The 24,905-nt window shown below is 32.8% G+C and overlaps 2 protein-coding genes across 2 annotated transcripts; one reads left to right on the top strand and one right to left on the bottom strand.

Annotated features, from left to right (window-relative positions):
* The first annotated feature begins 19,685 nt into the window (after positions 1–19,685).
* Positions 19,686–21,432, top strand: LOC109179355 (gibberellin-regulated protein 9-like). The gene is made up of 3 exons (XM_019328857.1): positions 19,686–19,959; positions 20,283–20,349; positions 21,009–21,432. The coding sequence occupies exons 1-3, from the start codon at positions 19,864–19,866 to the stop codon at positions 21,188–21,190; spliced, it is 345 nt and encodes a 114-aa protein (XP_019184402.1). The 5' UTR covers positions 19,686–19,863; the 3' UTR covers positions 21,191–21,432.
* A 494-nt stretch (positions 21,433–21,926) lies between these two features.
* Positions 21,927–23,540, bottom strand: LOC109179386 (gibberellin-regulated protein 2-like). The gene is made up of 3 exons (XM_019328880.1): positions 23,437–23,540; positions 23,325–23,367; positions 21,927–22,322 (listed from the first exon to the last, which is right to left on the bottom strand). The coding sequence occupies exons 1-3, from the start codon at positions 23,497–23,499 to the stop codon at positions 22,141–22,143; spliced, it is 288 nt and encodes a 95-aa protein (XP_019184425.1). The 5' UTR covers positions 23,500–23,540; the 3' UTR covers positions 21,927–22,140.
* Positions 23,541–24,905: the final 1,365 nt, after the last annotated feature.

Raw genomic sequence — 24,905 nt, 5'->3', positions numbered from 1 at the left:
CAAAACGCTCTCCCAAAGGGAGCCTAAGTAAGCAATATAATGTAACAGTAAAGCATGTTAGCTTAGCAGCAAAATTTGACCATTTTTCCTTAAGGAAACCAACAGGATATGATATAGCTAGAAAGCATGTTGAAATCATTTCTTTGAGTGCATTCTACTCCATGATTGCCACAAGAACTTAACTTTCTTTTTCCATCTCCATCTTCAATTCTTTAATTTACCCAAAAACTCCCAATCGCTAACTACATCTGAAAAAATCCGCCACTGCTGGAAATTATGAAATTTCTGACCACCTAAAAATGATCTTATATTAAGTTGAAAGCAAAAAGTGATCGGAAATAGCAACAAAAGTTTTTCCGGATGCTAAAAGTGGTCGGAACAAGACAAGGTCAATAGACAGCTCTTACAGAGAGTCGAACTTAGAACCTTGTGGTTTTCAAATTAACTGTTCGACCAACTTAATGAGGTTATTGTCCCACCATTTCTTCAATCCTAGCTATACCATCCATCCATTTCATACACCACTCCATGCCCAATGAACACTATTCATTAGTTATCATTCAATTCCCAGAAAGATATATATTTCCCATCCACTCCAATCAACAACTGATCTGAGGGCCATGAGGATGACGGGACCCCAATATACCTTTCAACCACTAATTTTGAGCTCCAAAATTCGAAATGAATGATTATTACTTTTATAACAAAACAACAGCAAAAACTACTAATAACATATGTATTGTGTGAGTGGTGGGGGTTAGTTGGTTTTTGGGTTTTCCAGTTGATAATTAAAGTTGCATGGTAATGAGCAGAACGTTGTGTGATTGTGATGAATCTGATGCAGATAAGAATGCATGCATATCATTATAACAGTGTAATTCTCATAACAAACAGAAAATGGATGATCTGAGCATGCAAGAATATATAATAATAATATGAAATTAAGGAACATAAAATTTGCAGAAGGGACTGACCAGAGATTATCAACCTAGCTAGCTAGCTTGCAGAGAGAGAGAGAGAGAGAGAGAGAGAGAGAGAGAGAGAGAGAGAGATTGAAGCTAAGGAAGAATGGATAGTTGCAGATGAGAAGGTGTTGGTTGAAATGTTAGTGGTGAGAGACATATAAATAAAGACTTTGGATTGGATGGATTAATGGGATAAGCAGGTGGACAACACATAAAGGAATGCCTGAATATGACAGTATGCTGCCAATAAAAATAAAGAAAAAATATATTATTATATTAATAACCCACCCCCCTGGGGATAGATGCAGATTAATTGTTCATTAATCTCCTAATCCATGGTATTGTGATTAATCTAACTCAGACCCACTATTCAAATGTGTATATTATTATGAGTGAAGTCCGTCTTGTGACCTAGCTAACAAAGGACAATAATGAAGTAAATCAGTTTAAGTTACTTATAACTGACTAACTCAAATCGAGAATCATATTTAGAATCTTGTGACTTTCAAACCAACCGTCTTTATAATGAGTGGTGACTTAAAAATAATCCCTATTAAAAATTAGTAGCTTTTTAGTGATAACTTTTTCTTTTTGCAATTTTCTAGAAGGTATTGTTCTTTAATTAATTACTTAAGTTGGATTAGTATATAGTTTGTTCATCTTAGTTAGCTAATTAGTATATAATATATATCTTTTGGATGTGTGTATATACAGGCGCATGCACACATATACATACACATGGAGTCTTGCAAACTTAACCTAACCAAACAATAAATAGTTGGAAATTTTATGTGTATTGATACTAGACCTGATCCCAGTTCAGTTCGTTTCAATTCGGAATCGATGAAATTTCAATATACAAGCTAAGAAATTATATATATATATATATATATATATATATAGTTGCATTCAAATACAAACCCTCCTTAAAATACAAACTTAAGTTCGTGCACACATTAACATACTTACATGCACACAGCGCGTGGAAGGAAAAAAAAAACACAACCATCCATCAAAGCTCGTGCACACATTAACATACTTACATGCACACAGTTTGTATTTTAAGAGAAATTTATATTTTAAGGGGGTTTTGTATTTGAAAATAATCATATATATATATATATATATATATATATATATATATATATATATATATATATATATATATAGAAGAGCGCTCATATGCGGCCGGGTCTTATGGTGCGGCGGTGCGGTCAAATTCCAGAATACACCAACAGTGTTAACAATATGCACCAACAGTGTAATAAAAACACACCCCAATGAAATGTAATAAAACATCACAAAATACACCACAGACTCAAAAAAACACACCATATAACTCACCACCCCCAATGGTGTATTTCCGAACAGTGTATGGTGTTTTTACTCACACCTAATGGTGTGTGTTTGGTGATGCAGGGCTCTGTTTACTCTGTTTTGTGTGGTGTATTTCCTAACGTTGATGGTGCATATTTGGTGAACTATTGGTGTTGCCGCACCGTAAGAAATAACCGCACCGTAAGACACTGCCGCACCTGAACCCGCCTCTATATATATATATATATATATATGGTGCTTTTCTGGTGCACACCAATATTAAAATGAGAATGTACATCTGAATAGTTTTCTATATATATATATATATATATATATATATATATATATATATATATATATATATATATATAAAAGTTGAATTGGTTACTGCTTCCCGTGTGATCGTGCGACTTTGCATCACTATGTATGCAAAGATGCACTATCACATGTTAAAATACACCAAAGGCATGGTGCATTTTTACAAATTGAGTGGTGCTAAGAAATACACCACACCCTGATGCATATCTGAACACGTGATAGAGCATTTGTTCATACATAATGGTGCAAAGTTACATGACCGCATAAGAAGTAGTAGTCGCACCAAATCTTATATATATATATATATATATATATATAGAGAGAGAGAGAGAGAGAGAGAGAGAGTAGGGTAAGACTTTTACTAATTGAAGTTTTTATTGGTAATTGAGTTAATGGACTAAGTGAGCTTGACTGATTTAGAGTCCAAATCTTATAATTTTTCAGTCTTATCAAGTTAGCTCATATGCTTTGAGTTACGATTAACATTCCTATTTAGAATGCCCTATCAAATCGAATAATAATCATTTATAATGATAACACCAGATACTATCAACCCAAACTAAACGGGTTACAATAATATTTATTACAATCATATTATTTGCAATACTATTAGCACTTGTGTTGAATTGGTGATAGATGTTGACAATATTTTTTTGTTTTATTTGTATTTTGTTTTGTTGTTGTTAGTTGTCCATAGGAGGAGAAGAAGAGGGTGGTGATTGATGATTACGCGTGGGGTTGGGTGCAGATACATTATACATATATATATATACATGAAAGGCGAAGTTATATATATTAGGTTGTTTGGACGGCGTGCACTTCCATTTCTCACGCCACCTCTCCTCCGCCGCCGTTACACTTTAATTTTCTCTCAACTTTCCATCGTCTCTATTCAAACCACCTCTACTATTACTGTGTTCTGATCTGCTGCTACAATCCAGCTTTCTCTGTCTGTTTGGTGCGCCGCCCTTGCCCACGTGGCGCCTGGTCAGTACGCCACCTCGGACTTCAATTCCTGGCTGTCCATGTCATTAAGCTAATCATCATTTGTGGTCCGATATGATAGAGACACCCTCACCACCATTCACCTGCCACCCGTCGCGCTTTCATTCGTCTTCTTTTACACTCGTTTTTCATGCATATTATTTCCTTTGCATTTAGCTCACACTTTTTTTTTTCTTTTTAAATAAATCACGAGAAATCATAAATACTATCTCATGTATGTATTGGATAAATCTCAATTAATTATCTGGAAAAGACTTGTGTGGTGGGTTCAACTGAAAAGGTCGGAGGGTACTAACAAAAATTAAACTTATAACCTTCTAAAGTTCTAATACCAAAATCAAGCTCCACACACTTAGTCATCTCTTTAGAGGCATTTAGAGCAACCTCAATTGTTTAATTTTTTTGCTTGATTTTTGTCAGGCCAGGTGGGAGAAGAGAAAAGGAGTAAAAAAAAAAAAAAAATTCTGACCAAAATGAATAAATAAAAACAACATTCATGTGCCCAGCTGGCGTGTGCATTGCACGTGCCATCTGGGCGCCAAACGCACAACATTAGGCTTTTATTCATATTAAGTGAGTCTCACAAAAATTTTTTATTTACAAGAAAAAGAAAAAGAAAAAACTTCAAAAAACCCCTACTTCCATTTGTTTAAAAAGTCTAGGCTAGTTTTTCGGCCCTATAGACTGTTGACCTGTTGGAAACCTTCAAATTGGAAGAATTGTTTGAAATTGATTAGTTTAGGGACCTAATTGTTGGTTTTTTAGGTTCAATGGCCTAATTGTTTTATCGTGTGCAGTTCGATGGCCTATTTGACCCTTATCCCTTGAATATATATATTGGTGAGGTAATAATAAATTATTTTGAAAATATATATTTTTTAAATAAAAGAGAGGACACATCAACAACCCAATCTATGAGAATCATTGCAATCCTATATGATCTACCGACCTTTGCACTTTTTGAATATTTTAAAATTTAAATATATATATATATATATATATATATATATATATATATATATATATATATTCAACAAACTAATAATTAATTATTGCATCCCATGAGAAGACCCTTTTCCCTTCTTAGATCTTCTTATTATTATTTAAACTAATTTCAATAGATTTATTAATCATTTCTTTGGAAAATGACACTTATGTAATTAGTACCAACCCAGAAAAATACTAGGGTCTGTTTGGTAAAAAATTGGCCTATAAGTCAATATTGATTTATTTGACCACTATTAATTATTTGATTTAGTTAAAATATTAATACAAGTATTTGATTAATTAGCTTTTTACAACTCCAAAATGCTAAAATTCGAAAAGTTACTACAAATTCAATTAACTTTTTCATAAAAAAAATTATACCAAACAACTATCAGCTAATAGCTAATTTATCAAACACTTTTCTACAACAGCTAATGTTATCAACTAGTTATACCCTCTAATTAACACAATCAGCTAACAGCTAACAACCATTTACCAAACAGGGCCTATATTTTTTTGGTGACAAAGTGGGTGGAGCATGATTTTTATACCAAGTTACGAATTCAATTATTGCTAACATTTTTTAGTTGAGCCATTGCACATAATCTTTCTAGTGCAATTTGCTTCTCAATTGGTAAGTTATTAGACATGAATAGGGTATGCTTAGTACAATCGTAGTGAAATTGCGGGTTTCCCAAGCCACCCAAAATAAATAAATAAAGTACATTATTTGTATACATAAAGTACATTATTTGAAAATACATGATCTTTTATATATTATCAAATAATGTACATTCAATACACAGATAATGTACTTTTAGTATATTAAAAATGTATATTACATTCATGGTCCACACAGCTGTGTGGACCATGGTCCATACAATAATTTGTCTTTATTTATTTATTTATTATTATTATTATTATTATTATTATTATTATTATTATTATTTTATTTTAAAAAAAAAAAAACATCTTTAGACAAAGTAAGTACCCAATGTTGGGCAAAGACTTTCTGGTCAAGTGGCAGGAAGTGACTCTTTCAAGTGAGAGGTTATGAATTCGAGTTTCAGTGGAGACAGTATTAACGCATTGTTATGCTGATGATGCAAAAACGACGTCGTTTTATTAAAAATGCGCATCCCACTTTAAAAAAAAAAAAAAAAAAAAAATCAGTTTCGATTCCCTTCCATAGCATTACGTTGTTCATTCATTCTGGAATTTTAGTTCATAGATTCTGGAATTTTAGTTCATTGATTATGGATATTTAGACGTGAATCAAAACTGATTTTTTTTCATTCATGCTGGATATTTAGTTCATTCATTATGGATATCTAGTTCATTCATTATGAATATTTAGTTCATTCATTATGGAATTTTAGTTCATTGATTCTGGATATATAGTTCAAATTATGCACAATATAATGTTGTTGCTGGGAATCGAAACTGGTTTTTTTTTTTTTTTTTTTTTTTTTTAAGTGAGATGCGAGTTTTTTAATAAAACGATGTCGTTTTTGTATCTGTATGCACAACATAATTTTCCAATATTAACTTATTAATTTTCAATAGGTTGAGAATGTATACATGAATTATTGTTGGATGCACTTTGTTTAGTTCATGTTCATTGGGAAAAGAACGAAGGTACATTTGAAACGCAAAAAGAGTTCTTTTGTATTCATGCGTGTCAGATGGAAAACACTAATTGCATAGGATCCGATGACAACTAATAACTGTAAACTTGACTGGCCACAAGCATGCATTTATCTTTGATTTACAAAAAGACAAAAAAAACTGTAACAATTACTTCTTTTTTTTTTTTTTGACTGTAACAATTACTTGAATGCACACTTTTGATGAAATTTATCTTGTGATCAATCTTAATTCATAGAGAATTACAATGCGATTAAATGATTAATCAACCTAGATTGCCTATATAATTGATCGGTCCAAACCAAGAGTCAATAGGCAGCTTCCTTAGCTCAGCTCACTGATCGGTCCAAACCGATAGCCAGTAGGCAGCTTCCTTAGCTCAAAGAGTCAAACTTGAAGTCCTTTGTTATTATTAAATTAAACCAATTTTTCAACCAGCGCAGCTTGACTAGAATTACCCCTTAAGGTTTATATTTATCCTCAACATTAAGCATGCCAACCAATTGTCACATGTTTCAAACCCTAGCTAAATATGCACTTGTTGTGCTGCATGTTTTGAAACCCCTCGGTGGAAATGATCATAAGAACCATGGAAAATTGGCACAAGGCCAGGCAAAATCATTTCTGGTATTGCTCAATCAAAAGCACATACATAACAACATTGTCATTGTATGAACACCATACACACATACACACATAAATATATGTGTGTGTGTATGTATCTGTGTATCCATGCATCTATATATTTCAAGACATGAGGTGTGAACTATCCTTTAGCCGCCAGACCAAAAATAGAGCAGGAAAAAAAAAAACAAACATAAAATCTAGCAAGAATTATAAGCTACTGATTCTTGAACTTATAATGTTTTTCCTTGGGACCAACAATGGTTGTTGTAGGGCTAGTAGGACCATATATAGAGACCAAGTACCACCATTATCTGCATACATATAATTAAAGTTTCTTTATTGATTTATCTTTTCTAATTTTTTTTTTTGAGTGATGAGAAAACCCGTAATCACTACTCGAAGGTATACACTATGTAAATAAAGGTTGAATCCCCAACCCCAAGTCCCTCCACGCCCTGACCCGACAGAGCATCTAGAATGATGTAAATCATGGTAACTCAGCTGAATACATATGTTAGACCTTTGCTTACTGGGAATGATGTAAATCATGGTAACTCAGCTGAACACAGATGCAAGACATTTGCTTACTGCGCACAAGGAGCCCCCCTCACTTTGAGAGGTTGCTCCCACACTATTGCTGATCAGACTCGATCCCAAGCCATTGTTCCCAAACTTCACATCTGTGACCAACTGAGCTGCTCATGTGGGCACCGAGTTAACAACCTGACTAACTTGGATGAGGTTAGTGAGTTACCCCAATTTTTTTTTCTAATTTTTATTGCAGGGTGGGGGTGGTGGGGTTGCTTTGGCCAACAAGTTATAGTGTAAAGCAAGCAATTCAAGTAGGGTTCTAATTTTGGGCGGTTTCGTGGGACTGCTGAGGTTGTGCTGCGTTCCCTACACACTAACCTTAAGCTGCATGCCATACCCAAAATTTTCAACCTTCTTAATCATATCATCAATCATCATATTTACTGTGTCAGTATCAATAACATACCCATTTCTAATCCCACCATTACTACTTTATAATTGTTGGTTCGGCTAGATATTTAGACTTTGATTTTTTTTTAAAAAAAATATAATAAGTACTTAGGTAATATTTTAATCTTGTTGGAATTAAGACCCGTATGTAAAATGACAAAAAAGATTACCATTGGTATCTGATTAGTGCATTAGAACTAGATTCATGTAATATGTTTCTCTCCGGCCTATTCATATGTGGAAAAAAAAAAAAAAAAAAAAAGTTAAGCCAATGACATATAGGGTCTGATTCGAATGAGAACACGTCTCTAGGTAAAAAAAAAAAAAAAAAGTGCTTATTAATCATGGTTGAAAAAATCGTTAGGCGCCTGTGTATTTTCTATTTTATTTTTTATTTTTAAAATTTGTTTAGAATTTTTAAATTTTTTTTAAGACTTGATAATTATAAACTATTTGATACTTTAATAGTTAATACTAAAATATTAAATATTAACCTAAAAAACATCTAGAGTTTAAACAATTTAGGGTTATTTCACTCAAAACGATGTCGCTTTTAGTGAAATAACCCATTTAAAAAAGAAGGAAACATAGTTAATCGGCCGACAAGGCGACCTATTCGGTGCCTAGATAGCCTAGTCGATGCCTATGCGGCCTAGGCGGCCTAGTCGACCACCTAGATGGCCAGCCGCCTAGACTACTGATTATGGTTTGTGAGCATATATCCATTAATGTGTATCCAACTATCAGCTTAGGCTTTTAGTTGAGATGGAGCACATGTTTTAATTTGGTATCAGAGCCAGACCAAAGGTCATGGGTTCGAATAAGCGACTACGGTTTACCGGTCCACGTGTTGGTTGGAATCCACCATACACGTGAGGGGGCGTGTGAGCATATATCCATTAATGTGTATCCAACTCACGTGAGGGGGCGTGTGAGCATATATCCATTAATGTGTATCCAACTATCAGCTTAGGCGCAGTTGGCGAGATTTTTGCAACATTGTTATTAATTAATCCCATATATCCATTGTTATTAATTAATCCCATATATCCATCCATTCGGGTAGATCATCAATAGTTGAAGGTAATTGAAAAAACAAAGAGAAAATAACGGGGTTAGTTTTATAAATATTACAAATTTGAAAGTTTATAATAATTATAAAATTGTTTTGCAACATTGTTATTAATTAATCCCATATATCCATCCATTTGGGTAGATCATCAATAGTTGAAGGTGATTGAAAAAACAAAGAGAAAATAACGGGGTTAGTTTTATAAATATTACAAATTTGAAAGTTTATAATAATTATAAAATTGACTCATATTTTAATTTTGCACTAAAATCCTAAATCATTGATGAACCTAAATGGGCGAGTGAGATTCGTCCATATATACTTTTTATAGGGGTATCATGTTTTTATTTAATTTATCCTCCTTATATATTTAGTAGTTACATGCAAGTTTCCCTTGTCACCCAAAAAATTTAATTCTTCTATTACGTTATCAGACACAAATTAAAAAGTAATTTAAAAGAACCGTCCACAATCAAAATCTTAAAGGTGGAGCAAGATTAATTAGAGAGCTAGTAGAGTGGCCGGGGGTGGGGTGGGAGGGGGGGGGGGTTAACTAAACTTGAAAATGACTTGATAAGCAGGTTCTAGAGAAACAGTTGGGGGGGGGGGGGGGGGAGGTGGAACCTTAACTAGGAATGATAATGACTTTTCTCCCTCCACAACCCGTGTTGTCTCTTCCCCATTTTTTCCTCAGATGTATGAGACACACAAAATGGTTTGATAATTACTTTACAAGTATTCTTCCATTTTGTCTGTTTCTTGTTCCTTTTCTTTAATCTACACAAGAGTAGGCCAATGCTCATCTTCATCTCCTTTGAAGATGTGCTGTGATATGATACCCTTTTTTTTTTTTTGAGTGCAAACCACGAGATTTTTCGGGTCTTTCTCCGTCCGTCTTACGATTTGAGTACGTCCCGACTAATCTCTGCTCGCTCTGGAAGGCACTGGAGCTGGTCCAGAGAGAATTGTCACTTGTGAAAATTGAACTCTGATTATCCCAAAATTATAACTTCCACACAAAAAGAACTCATTTGTCATTTGAGCTACCCGTTGGCTTCTTTGATACCCATATTTTTTTTGCACTTTTCCTCCCTTTTTTTTATTTGCACTTTTCTGTTGTTTATTTGCACTTTTTCAAGAAAAAAAAAAAAAAAAACTTTTTTTACAGCTTTTAAAAAAATAATAATAATATAATTATACTATTGGCTGTTGCTTGCATTGGAAGTGGGAGGAGGTAGGCCATGATCATATGAGCCGCAAAAGTGTTGTTCTTCCATCATTGCTAGATAGCTCCATTTCATTTTTATTGTAATCTTCTTCGACTTCTGTGTTGTTAATTCAATTCTTGCATGAATTCTGGAACCATCCTAATGAATCAACCCTACAGGCAATAATTAGTATGTTTTAATTTTCACGAATTTAAATTGTTAAATCCACTGGAAGGGATCTAGGGTGTTTTATCTAATCTCGAAGAAATGACACCAGTTGTGTACAGTCAAAATAAAATTTTTTGAGTAGTCGGTTTAATAGACACAAAGTGATGTACTGTAGAAAGAGGTGACAGAAGCCACCAGGGGAGAAATGGTAGTAGCCTGAGAGACCGTCCGAAACCTAGCTATATATACCAAATGAGAACTCTGAAACTGTGTACAAGAATATATACAAAGAATAATAACTAAGAGATAGAATACAACAAGGACCGTAGAGTCATAACAATCTAGTCGTCTTTTATCCATTCACAATTCAAATACATGAATTAAATTCTCTTTCCCCAAAATTTCTTATATTTTTCGTCTATTTACTCACCAATCAGACCCTCGTTAATTTTTAACACGTATGTTCAATTCAACCTGATTATCATATTCTCTCTTTCTTTTCTCTTCTTCTAATCTTTACTATGAATATCATCATTATTTTGTTCTCTTTTGGTACTTGAGGAGTGACTAATTAAGTGTGGGTTGAAAAGATTATTTGAGATAAATGATTTCCCTTGATTGAATTACATTATATTGATTAGACTAGCAAAGTATGTGTAGAAAGGAAAATGGGAAAGGGATATTTTGTGGCTATGATGATATGATGTGCAATTATGGTGATTCATATATAGAGGTAAAGGGATGAGGAAAATGATGCATAGAGGGGCATGAGTGACTCTAAGCCAATGGGGATGGGGTAAAATATTTATTGGAGGTCCACCAGGCCACCAACAAATTTGATGAGATATTATTTGCCTTTTTACCTTGTATTATAATTATAATAATTAATCAAATAATTGTGATTTGTGGGTTCATGCATTGGGTAATGTACTAATGTCATTAACAACAAATCTTCTTGTTGAATTTTTAAGCAGATTTTTATGGTGTGTTTTTATTGGTAGATATAATGTTGGACGGTTGAGCACTTAACTTCTTCAAATCATTTCAATAAGTTTGTAGTTAGTTTGAGTATGCATAGACAGTTCAGTTGGTTCTTGAATGGTAAATAGTAAATGGTAGATAAAAACACGTGATCGAGCCTTGAAAACTGCAATACAGTATATTTAAGTTTCACCTAACCTAAGATTGATCTTTACAGAGTTGGTCATTTTTATCTTCCCTCAACTCGAGATTAGTCTTAGATAGAACGAGACTGACTTGACCCATGACCACTTCTATTTGTGGTTAACTTGACCTAAGATTGACCTCTATAGATCTAATTATCCTAATCTTCTCTCAACTTGAGATCAATTTGGGATAGTTTGGAATTGACTTAAAGCCATGATGGCCACTTCTATTTGTAGTTAACTTAACCTAAGATTAACCTTTATAGATGTAGTCGTCCCAATCTTCTTTTTAACTCGAGACCAATCTGAGATACTTGGGGATTGACCTGAGTCATATCCACTTCTATTTGCAGTTGACTTGTTGGGCATCCTTAGAGCAACAACTGATATTAAACATTTGATGAACAATCAAAAAAAATGTTGCCATATAGAAGGCTCAAACTCAAAGGGAATCGTCATACCCTACACCACGGTGCACATAGCATTGTGCGCCTTGCGCTTGCCAAAATGACGTCGTTTTGTTAAGTTGTATGGGGAATTGACGCAACGGAGTGTATGTGTATTATGTTATATAATTATTTACATTATGTTATACAATTATGTACATTCTGGTATACAATTATGTACATTATTTTATACAATTATGTGCATTTTTTTAATACAATTATGTATTCGAACACGCGATTTTTTTAACAGTTAAAAATTTATGTACATTCTCATATACAATTATGTACATTCTTATATACAATTATTTACATTCTCATATACAATTATGTACATTTTTAAAACATTAATTTTTTTTAACAAATTAACAGCAAACACGGAAAAATGATTTTTTTTTTTTAAAGTGCAAAACGACAATCGTTATACCCTACACCACGGCGCACATAGCACTGTGCGCCACGCGCCTCCCAAAACGACGTCGTTTTGGGATCGTTTTGGGAGGCGCGGTAGGAAGTTGCTGGGATTATGTGTATTTGTTCACACAGTTATGTGTATTTGTTCATACAGTTATGTGTATTGGTTCATACAGTTATGTACATTTTTTATACAATTATGTACATTCTTTTTATACAATTATGTACATCCGAATCAGAAAATTTGTGTGTATTATGTTAAAAGTTTATGTTTATTATGTATTATGTTAGATTATGTGTATTATCTTTTAAAAAGAGTATGCATATTTTGTTATATAATTAATTAATTATGTACATTCATGTATACAATTATGTGTATTCTAGTATAACATTATGTGCATTCTTGAACAACGAGTTTTTTTTAAAGAAAAAACTACTGCCATTCACTGGAGCAGAAAATTTCAAAAAAAAAAAAAAAAATTAAAACGACGTCGTTTTGCATCTGGGCGCATAGTGCAACGCGCGCTGTGGTGTAGGATATAAATTGCCGCAAAACGACGTCGTTTTGCACCAGGACGCACAATGCAATGTGTGCCATGGTGCACGATATAAATTGCCTATGGGAACCATGTAGGCTAGTCTACATAGTTCTGTTGGTCTGGGCTGATGAGTTGTATGCTATGTTGGGCTTGAAATCATGAGGCCTATAAGAGTTATCCAGACCCAATTCATTATCTGGGCCACATCTCTGATTGGGCAGCAAGGGAAATTTGCTACCACTACATACCCAATAGTATATATTAAAAAATTCTCACTCATATATAATAACTCGTAAACCATATAGGAAAAGTAAACTACACTTTATCAAAAAATGGGTTTGAAAGGTCGAGGCAAATTATGATGGTGCACACGGATGCAAAAACAACGTCGTTTTGACTAAAAACGCGCGTCCATTTAAAAAAAAAATCAGTTTCGATTCCCGGCAACAACATTATGTTGTGCATAATTTGAACTATATATCCATAATCAATGAACTAAAAATCCAGAATGAATGAACTAAAAATCCATAATGAATGAACTAAATATCCAGCATGAATGAAAAAAAAAAATCAGTTTCGATTTCCCGTCTAAATATCCATAACAAATGAACTAAAAATTGAGAATCAATGAACTAAAAATCCAAAATCAATGAACTAAAAATCCAGAATCAATGAACTAAAAATCCAGATTCAATGAACTAAAATCCAGAATGAATGAACAACATAATGCTATTGAGGGGAATCGAAACTGAATTTTTTTTTAAGTGTAAAGCGCATTTTTAGTCAAAACGACGTCGTTTTTGCATGGTGCACACGGATGCACAACATGACGATTGAAAGATCGAAGAGTGGGCTATCCGGGGATAGCGGGTCAAAGGAAACAATAAAGAAGAGCCCAACCCAACAATATGGACAAATTATTGTGTGGACCATGGTCCACCTAATGTTATGTGGACTATAACAAAAAATATATTTTTAATATACTAAATGTACATTATTTTTGTACTGTATGTACATTATACAATATAATGTACACTCAGTACAAAAATAATGTACATCCTCTGAATACAATGTACATTATTTTTGTACTGAATGTACATTATTTTATAGTATACAAAATGTGGTCCATACAACTTGTGTGAACCATGGTCCACACAATAATATAATGATTGAACAATAGGCAATTGTTATGTCGTGGAACCGTGTCCACCTTGCAAGGTGGACACGGTTCTATATTCATAATTACGGAACTCTATGTTCATAATTATAAAACTCTATGTTTATAATTTTTGAACTTCGTATTTATCACAATAACATAACTCTATGTTCATAATTATAGAACTCTGTGTTCATACTTTTTGAACTCTATATTCACAATTATGACAGGACATTATAATTTGCCAACAATGGGGGACAGTGATAAATGCATTTTTTTTGGTAACGAGGAAAACCAAAATGTTATAGTCACTATCTGAAGATATGCACTAGACAAATCTCACTCCTGTATGATGAATACATTATTAATTTACTTCTCCAAAAAAAGGTTGAATCTCCAACCTCAATGGCTATCCACACCCAAGTCCACGTAAGAACATTTAAGAGAAAAACATGGTCAAATGTTGATATCACAAAGAATTTGCTAACTTTATGCATAATTTTTACACCGTCACAACCAAAGTTCAAACAATGATCTCTTCTCACCATTCGCGGTACGTTATTAATTTACTTGTCATGTGGTTAAGGTATGGAGTGACTAAATGGTAAGCTGTCCCTTTGCTTTCTGCCTGCTCCCTTGTTCACAGGCTAATTAATAAAAGGTCAGGTTGTTCAAAAGCTACCAACTTTACAATCCCCCCACCCCCACCCCACACATTAAATTCCAATTAATTTTTTTTTCGTAAGTCAAAGAAATTTTTTAAAAAGTGCATTTAACTCAAAAGAAACTTCATTTAAAAAAATAAATAAATAAAACTCAAAAGAAACTTCATATATACATGTGAACTACAAAAGTCACCATACCATTTTATCGCTATCATATGTCATATTTTTTGTTAGCGCGAAAATACATGTGATTGCTAACATAATAATATAGAATAGTACTCTATTTGTTTATTTTGTCTGTTATATTTACTATTTATTGATTAAAGGAGTGATACGTGGACACTTAGAGTTTAATGAAGGCCTTGCCGTGATAACACATTTATCAAGGCTTATCTTCAATTCAAATATGTATCACCATCTTCTACCACATATAGAAGAAGATGAGTCATCTATATCCATGATCTTCGTCCTCATCTAATAAAAACAAAGGATGTGTTTGGTTCACACATGGGAATCGAAATCAGAATCGGAATGAGTATCAAATATTTGGTAATGATAATGGATTTTTGTGAGAGTATTTTGCATGTTTGGTAGTAGGGTGGAATGTGAATGATTAGACTAAGGATGAATAATAGGAAGAAACTCTTATAAAATAAGGGAATGAGTTTTTCCATTAATGGAATATTTCAAACAGTATTTTAAAAACCAGCAGGGCCGGCCCTGGGAAAGTCAGGCCTTTGCACAGCGCAAATTATGCTATGCAACCGAATGCACCTTGCAAGGTGCATACGGTTGCAAAACGGCGCCGTTTTGGTTAAAAAAACGCGTGTCCCACTTAAAGAAGAAATCAGGTTCGATTCCCGGCAATAACATTTTTATATATCCAGAAATTCATAACTATATATCGAGAAATTTATAACTATATATCCACAAATTCATAACTATATATCCACAGTGAATGAATGAAGTAAAAATCCACAATGAATGAATGAATGAAGTAAAAATCCACAATGAATGAATGAATGAATGAATGAAGTAAAAATCCACAATGAATGAACTAAATATCCACAATGATTGAACTAAATATCTACAATGATTGAACTAAATATCCACAATGAATGAACTAAATATCCATAAATTCATAACTATATATCCAGAAATTCATAACTATATATCCATAAATTCACAACTATATATCCACAGTGAATGAATAAAGTAAATATCTACAATGAATGAACTAAATATCCACAATGAATGAACTAAATATTCATAAATTCATAACTATATATCCACAAATTTATAACTATATATCCATAAATTCATAACTATATATCCACAATAATGTTATTGCTGAGAATCGAACCTGAATTTTTTTTTTTTAAGTGGGACGCGCGTTTTTAGTCAAAACGACGTCATTTTGCATCGGATGCACCATGTGCATGGTACATTCGATTGCACGGCATAACTATTGTTTGCACAGGGCCCCCAATATTTGGGGGCCCCATAATTTAAAAAAAAATAAAAATTGTATATTAATGTATTAAGCAGCATAAGCCGCAGTCGGCATTACCGCAACACCGCTCTTACGAAATCGGCATTGCCGCAATACCCTTGTTTTTCCTTGCTTCGGCATTACCACTATTATGCAAGTACGCAACCCTATACCCTATGGCTTTATGTATTTAATTTTTATGTATACAGTATATTAGATTAGATTATTAGTTTGCTAATTAAGTGCTTTGGCTTTATGTATTTAATTATTTATGTATACAGTATATTAGATTAGATTATTAGGTAATTACTTAATTAGCTAATTAGCTTGAGTTCATTGAGTATTTACAACATTATCGAAAGCTCTTAATGCTTTTACACAAAATCACAAATCTCACAAATAGACAACAAGTGAGACGATAGACGCAATTCGATAGAATTGTCAATTCTTTTTGATTATATAATGTCACAAATTTTCAAGTTCTTCAATTCTTTTAACAGGTAATTAAAATTATTAAATATTTCACCATTCTTATTTATTGTTTTATTTATAATTCTGATTTCAGAATAATATATATTCAAGAATTTGTTTCTTGATTAATTATTTGTTCAAATAGATGTATAAAAAGATGATGCCAAGGAAATTGTTAGATGCAAATATTTATATAGAAGATCAAGATGATTGTGAGATTGGAAAAAATTTAAATGATAGTGTGCACAACGATGATAGGTATACTGTCACAATGAAAATAATAAGAATGTTGATAGTTGTTTAGATGATGTTGGTCACAATGATAAACCAAATGATTCGCTTTTATTTGACATATATGATCCAAGAAATTGGGATCGGATGCTCTTGATTCTAAATTAATAGATATTCTTGTGTAAGATTCTAAATTGTTGAAATCTTATTTACGATCAAGTATGTTGCAAGAGAGACTCAATGGATTAGCTTTAATCTCTATTGAAAATGAGATTTTAGAAGAAGTTGATATCAAAAGTTTGGTGGATGATTTTGTGTTTAAATGTGCACGATGCAGGTCACTTTTTAAATGAAATTTTAGATTAATTTTTTATACAATATTTATATTTTGAATTTTTGGCACAACTTTTTGAACAACTACTATTTATATATACAAATTATTTGAAAAAGGGGCACAATTTAAGATATTGCACAGGACCCCATTTTTTATTGGAACGGCTCTGAAAACCAGTCAACCAAACAATAACAATCACTTTTATATCCGTACCTGAGTACTAAACCTGCCAACCAAACACACCCAGAGTTCTCATCTTTGTTTTTTTGTTACACCATAATGTGTTTTGAGTAATCTCCGTACCATAATCAGACTAATTAATCATTATATTCACACCTTGTTGACCTAATTAATTAAAGAACAAAGTGCTAGGCATATTGATTTTTCCTTACGAAGTGGCCTGAGTGTTTGAACTCCCGACCTCTCTTAAAGGATGAGAGTCCATGATCACTCACGTTAACCAAGCTGATTTCTCTTCTTTATCTTTGTTGGACAAAGAACACGAAAAAAAAAAAAAAAACGAGAACACTAATAGATAACTCACACTGCACAAGGAGTCAAACTTGAACCTTTGTAGCAGGGCCGGATTTTGAGTTGTGCAAGCTGGGCTACCGCACAGAGCCCCAAATGTTAGAGGCCCAATATTTCATTTTTACCTAGCTAGTTTAGAAATAAAAACTAAAAGTTTTCAATTAAAGTTAAAAGGCTCCATGAAGAAATGGTAGGAACATGTGTTTATTGTATTTAATTTCAATTTCAACTTGGAGGTCTAAGGTTCAAAACTTGCATGTTGCTCTAGCTTTGGATATCTTTTTATTTTTTAATCTTTTTGCATTGCGAGTTTGCGCACACTATTATTATTGTTATAATTGTAATTTATTCGATAATACTTGATAGTACTAATTCCACGTGTTAGGCGATCTAGGTACTTAATACGATCAAGTCAAAGCAAATACAGTCTTTTATTGATCAAGAAGGACCTAATACAATCTAAGTGATTATCCCGAGGCCGACTGACTGCGGTCGGGCAGCTCTGTAGATAATCTATCGATCGTTCCAAAAGTCCCCCACACTGTAGCCGACGTGGGTATTTATAGCCGCTTGGCCGGAGACACACCTCCGGCCGCCCGGCATGTTGCCCACGTAGCATCCACGCGTCTTCACCCAGCTAGCCCTCTCTGTCAACGTGTAGCATTGCCATGTGCCTCTTCTCAAGATCCTTGACTCTTCGTAAGATAAGGGCAAATAATCGGGTAAAAGACCCCGGTCGGGAAGTGTACCGGTCGGTTCCAACCGTCTTCCTTTAGGAGTATCCGACCTGTAAAACCTGCATAAAGAACGAAAAAACCCAAGCTATGTCGATCGGGATATGCCCTACCAATACTACTATTATTATTATTGTTATAATTGTAATATAATTTATTCCATAATGTCTTTTGCCTTTTTTTTTTTTTTTGTGCACAGTAACATTTTACCACCTTATTATTATTATTATTATTATTATTATTATTATTATTATTATTATTATTATTGTTATTATTATTATTATTATTATTAGAAAAAATTACGGTATTAATTTGAAAAATTGTAATTTTGGTAAGATCTCATTTATTTATCCGAACAAGGCCACACAAATCTAAAAACCAATCCTAATTTGTAGTTACCAGCCAAATTAATTGCTCGACAAACTCGATTAGGTTGCTCAAGAATTACAACAGCTGGTATATCTCATCATTGATCTAAATTAATAAATATGCCAATCTGTAAAGGGGACCATCTGTTTCTATCTTGTGTGTCCATACATACCCCCTCCCTCAATCTGCCAAAGAATCCACAGCTGTGAAGCTCACACTAAAGCTATGAAAAAAGCCAAAGTTGTGTGGAAGCTTGTATCCTTTTTGCTCAATTTGCACTCACCTAGTCACCTTACCTCAATGCATGCATGTGATATGAGTCAAATAAGTGAACAACAAAAATGTATTTGTGTCCCAACACTACATTATATTCAAGCATTGTTGAATGTTGAAATGTTGAGAAATGTTACAATATTGTATGTAAAAATATAAAAATGTCGTGTTTTATTTTAAATTAAAAGACGCAATGACACACATACAATGATGTAATTATGAAAAAATTTATATATACTATATTTCAAATCAAAATGATTAGTGTGATTTATAGGCTATTATATAGGCCAGAACATGATTTACTTAGTGCACCCTGATTGCTGGTTTTTCTCGTCACCAAAAAAAATTAAATTTTTATAAATATACCAACTATACACTATACATTATACACTTAAATGTATTTTCATTAGGTATAGTAGCTAGGGTCTAGGGATATACATATATGCCTTTAATTTGTTTAAAATATACTATGGTGGTTTCGTTAGAAAGATTCAACAAATACCAATGATATATAACATCATAGGATAGGGAGGGGGGTGGGGGGTGGGGGGGGGGTCACTTATACAAGGTTAAACTACATAAAATTCCTGTCTGATCTGTACGTATCAACCGACAGCAATCTCAACCCTTTATAAGATGGTCCGACCTTGGAAATCAAAACACATTCAATCACAACACTGAATTGAATTGAATGCGGCTTTAATTTCAGTGCATCAAATTAAATTAAATTTCCCCTCTCCTCTCAACAATATGAAGCTTTCATCTTCTTTCCTCATTGCCATTCTCCTCCTTCAGGTTTTCACAGAGGCATTGGCCACTGATCATTCTGACAAGTTTCCTGCACAGGTAATTATGCTTCTTATCTTTTAGCTATCACGAGTTTAGCTCACTGATTCAGTAAACAATATTTAGAAAAAGAGACCAAATTCGAACCTCGATAGTGATAATATGTGAGAATTATGTTTAAAGTGGACAGATCTCTTGTACGCACAAATATTTTACCCTGTAGCCATTGATTTACATCCTGCCAAATACTCTATCTGGTCGGGGTGCGGGGGCCTGGAGTTGGGGATTCAGCAATGAATCTTTTAATTGTTTGATTAATTAATGATTTGAGTGGTTTAAGGAGTGAGCATTAATTGTGGGTTTTTAATGTTTTCTGCAATCAGGTAGGTGGAGCTGGTAAAGATGATGAAGCAGCTCTTACGAAAAAAGTTTATCATCATGCAAAAATAAGTAAGTAAAATTAATTAATTAAATTCCCAATTGTTTTCCCTTTTTGAGTTTTTTCTCTAAATTTGGTTGAGAATATGTAATGACTATATAAATTGTATACCAAAATTCATATCTTAATTGTCACTTTAGGCCCCGAGACTTATATCCCAATAGACCTAACTTATATTTTGGAACCCTGAAATTTATACCATATTCGATCTAAACTTGTATTTGGATAGTCACTTTCCTCCACCATAAAACTAGCTTGTATTTCGATAATTATTTTAGATCACGAGACTTATATCTTATAAAGATCTAAATTTATTTATCTAGGTGGTCACTTTATGCCATAAGATTAATATCTTGATAGTTACCTTAGATGATTTCAAGACTTATATATTGACTGTCACTTTAGATCCCAACTCCCAAGATTTATATACTAGTCATTATTTTAGTCTGCCCCTCTTATATCCCAATGAATCTAAAATTGTATTGAGTAGTCACTTTATGTCATAAGGCTACCTTATTATTTTAGATTGATCCCAAAATTTATATACTAGCTAGTTAGTCATCAGTTTAGACCCGAGACTTATATCCCATTAGATCTAAATCAAACGTGTATTTAAATAGTCACTTTACACGTACGTCTTTATCTTATACAACTATATATGGATGTGCAGATTGTGGGTATGCTTGTGGAAGAAGATGCAGAAAGGCGTCGAGAAAGAATGTGTGCAGTCGAGCATGCACGACGTGCTGCCGGAGGTGCAACTGTGTCCCGCCGGGCACTTACGGCAACGCCCATCTCTGTCCCTGCTATGCCAAGCTCAAGACCCATGGAAATCGCCCCAAATGCCCTTAAATTTTAGTTTGCAAGTGAATATCTTTTTGAGAGGATGATGAAGGGTAAAGTGTACAAGTATGGTACAATATAATGTGTGGGCAAGGTAAATGGAATAAAGTTAATATATAAATGCTGCATTTATATTATATATATTATATTGATGAGTAGGATAGATGTTTGGTTGTATTATTTTATTTTTTGTTTTCTTGGAGAGACAATTCCAATCCTTGGAATAATAAAGGCATTCACGCTTTAGTGTTCATGTATATATTACATGTTGATTTCGCAACATAATTTAATTGGTCAATTAATTCAAAATAAATAGTTACATTAGAGATTTTGCTTTGTTAGTCGTCATAAAGTGCAATATAATATTTACATTTTACTAAAGACCAAAAAAGAAAGGTATGAATATAGTCAACTGAGCTGAAGCATGATATATTTCAATTAATCTTCACAGATAAGAGCGCCGAGAGTTCTTAAGAAAACAATGTACAGTTATATTGCTTAATGTTGTGTTCTCAATATAGAAACATTTTCTAATTAAACATGAAAATGCTACCACCGAGAGTTTCAACGCATCATTTTGCCATAAAACTCGAATATGAAATTAAATCTTAGAATTAAACGTGAATTGATAAATTCTTATCGTGGTTATATATATAAACCTTGAAGATAGATATATATATATATATATATATATATATATATATATATATCATAATCAGATACGAACCAACTTTAACTTGCTAACCATCGAACTACTGAACGATTAAACCGTAACTAATACGTGATTGCACCCCAACGGCTCCCATGCATGTCTGGAGGACCTTTATAATGAAATCGTATCTGGTGCAATACAATCATGTAGTAAATGCAGTGCAATCTTTAAGTAGTTCGCAAGTTCACACGTTAAGATCAATTCGCACTTTATTACGTACATATATATAATTTAATTGGTTAATTAATTAAGGGCATTTGTGGCGTCCACCGTGTGTTGTCATGTTGGCATAACATGGGCAAACATCCTCGTTTCCGGCGGTCCCGGCCGGCACGCAATAGCACCTTTGACAGCAAGTTTTGCATGCCCTCATGCACATCTTATGCCTCCCCGACTTGCTGCATCGATTACTGCATTTTGACGGGCAATCTGCACCGCATGCATAAAATTAAATATTCTTTACATTTCAGAAGGTCACGAGTTTAATTATTGTCAACACGTTTTTGATCGAATTCATAACATAGGGACCCTGTTTAGTAATATAGTCAGCTTATTAGCCAATTTTGACTTATTTAACCATTATTAGCTGTTTTATTTGGTTAAACATTCAATATGAACGTTTGATTAATTAGTTTTTTGTAACAGCTTATGTTCCAAAATGCTAAAATTCAAAAACAACTTTTTCGATCAATTTTTTGAGACAGTCATTTTGCTTGTAATCAGCTATTAGCTAACAACTAATTTATCAAACAATTTTCTATAATCAGCTAATGTTATCATCAACTAATCAAACTCAGTAACCCAATCAGTTAACAATTATTTACCAAACAACCCCTTAGATAGTGGTCTGAGTTTCACTCGTCACCCAAAAAAAAATGAGTTTCACTCGTCACCCAAAAAAAAATTAAAAAAATTAGCCTTACGTGATAAAATTTAATCTTTTTTTTTTTTTTTGAATGCTACTAGCTCTATTACATTGTAGTATCTGTTCATATACTTTCTCAACCTATTGAAACACAAAGAGCTAATAACACCTCCACTGAGGCTCGAACTCACAACCTTCCAAGTGGAAGTCCAACCCGGATACCATTAGACCACATAGTCCTGGTGATAATAAAATTAAAGATTATGTCCCGGATAAAATTTAATCTAAATAAATATAAATTACAATGTTTCAAATTCCAATTATGTTCTCTATCGTAAAGAATTCTATTTTTACATTAACTCTTCAATCCCATATATCAACTCTAATCTTTTAATTTCTATATGTAATGTTACAAATTCTCATTGTTTTCTCTATGGGCGTCAAGAATTCTCTTTTCACATTAATTGTAAGATCATATCAATAATTTCAAATTTTATCAATAACATTATATTACCATTATATCGTAGAATTTCTTTCATGAAATTAAATATATTTTGCATACATACCTATAGCAGCAACTATCAAGTGGTGACCACTGTATATCTCTACCTGAAAATTAAAATCATAGTACCTGAAATTACGGAAATTGTATACATTAATATAAATTAATTAAAATACCTCATGTACTATGATAAAACAGAAGATCAGCAACATCAACAACGTTGACCTTTCATTGGCCATGGCTAATTAAATTAAAGATTTTGTTGACGAAATATATATAGCTTTTTTCTTTTGATATTAGAGAGAGAGAGAAAGAGAGAGAAAGAGAGAGGAGGAATATAATGCAGTAATTGAAAGTGGAATTTATGTTGAATTGAAGACTTCATTAAATACAAAATTAAAAACTAAGGACCTTGTGGTCTATAATTATCCCATTATTTATGCGAAACGCCTGTGTTGCTACTTATTATACTTGATCTCTTTTTGAATGCTACTAGCTCTATAATATTGTAGTATCTGTTCATATACTTTCTCAACCTACTGAAACACAAAGAGCCAATAACGCCTCCACTAAAGCTTGAACTCACAACCTTCCAAATAGAAGTCCAACCCGGATACCATTAGACCACATAGTTCTGATACATTATACTTGATCTCTTAATTAGTCTTTAAGTATTATAACATTAGAAGAATATTGTTATTTTATCTTCCATTTTACTTGCTAATGTTTACGTGACAATAAATTTTTTTTTTTTTTCAATTTCTTGTCAACATCCTTTCGGTCAAATTTGTAACACATAGTGTTTATAATATTTTTTTTTTGAATGCTATTAGCTCTATTACATAGTGTTTATAATATAATTTACCTCTTTTATTTTTTATATGTGATTTGCAAATTATTAAATAGGCATGTGATTTATAAGTATACACCCTTAAATAATAATTGTATGTTTCTCTCGATCGTCACCTAAAAAAGTAATAAAAATTATACATATTAATTAAAATTGTCACATTAAAGTTTTGAATATTAGAGTGGGAATGTAGCATATGAATTAAAATATTGAATTAAGCGATCTGTGAATCGCGCAGCCCATACTATTGCTCGGGCTGCTGTTTCTGAGTTAGGTTGCGGAGAGTGGTTATCTGATCCACCTAATTTTCTTGTAAACTCTCTTTGTGATGATCTAATGAATTAAACCTTTATTCTCAAAAAAAAAAAAAAAAAAAAAAAACATAACTTCCAAAGTAATATTCCTTGTGGGATACAAGATCTCCAAATGATATTCATTCTTATTCTCGTACTAGTTTTACACGTAGATTGCACGAATGAGTTAATGCCCAATGTTTATATTTAAATAAAAATTCGAAAGCATATCAATGCATGCAAGAATGCAAGATTATATAGGAGAAGTTCATACATAGGTAATTGAATGTTGAATCTGTTTATTTAAATATGTAACTCAAAATATAAAAATGCAAGATAATATAGGAAATTCATTATAATTGTCACTAAAAAAATATTTGCAACTTTGTAAAATCGATAGTCTAAATAGTTGGTCTAAAAATGATAGTCTAAATTGCATTAATAATCATATTTTTTCAACCGATTTTTATTAAAGTCTTAAGCCAGTTAAACCGGCTGAAAC

The sequence above is a fragment of the Ipomoea nil genome, unplaced genomic scaffold (assembly GCF_001879475.1).
Source record: "Ipomoea nil cultivar Tokyo-kokei standard unplaced genomic scaffold, Asagao_1.1 scaffold0900, whole genome shotgun sequence".
NCBI classification, from domain to species: Eukaryota; Viridiplantae; Streptophyta; class Magnoliopsida; order Solanales; family Convolvulaceae; genus Ipomoea; species Ipomoea nil.
Note: the sequence above shows the minus strand (reverse complement) of the source record. Positions and strands in the feature narration are given on the sequence as shown.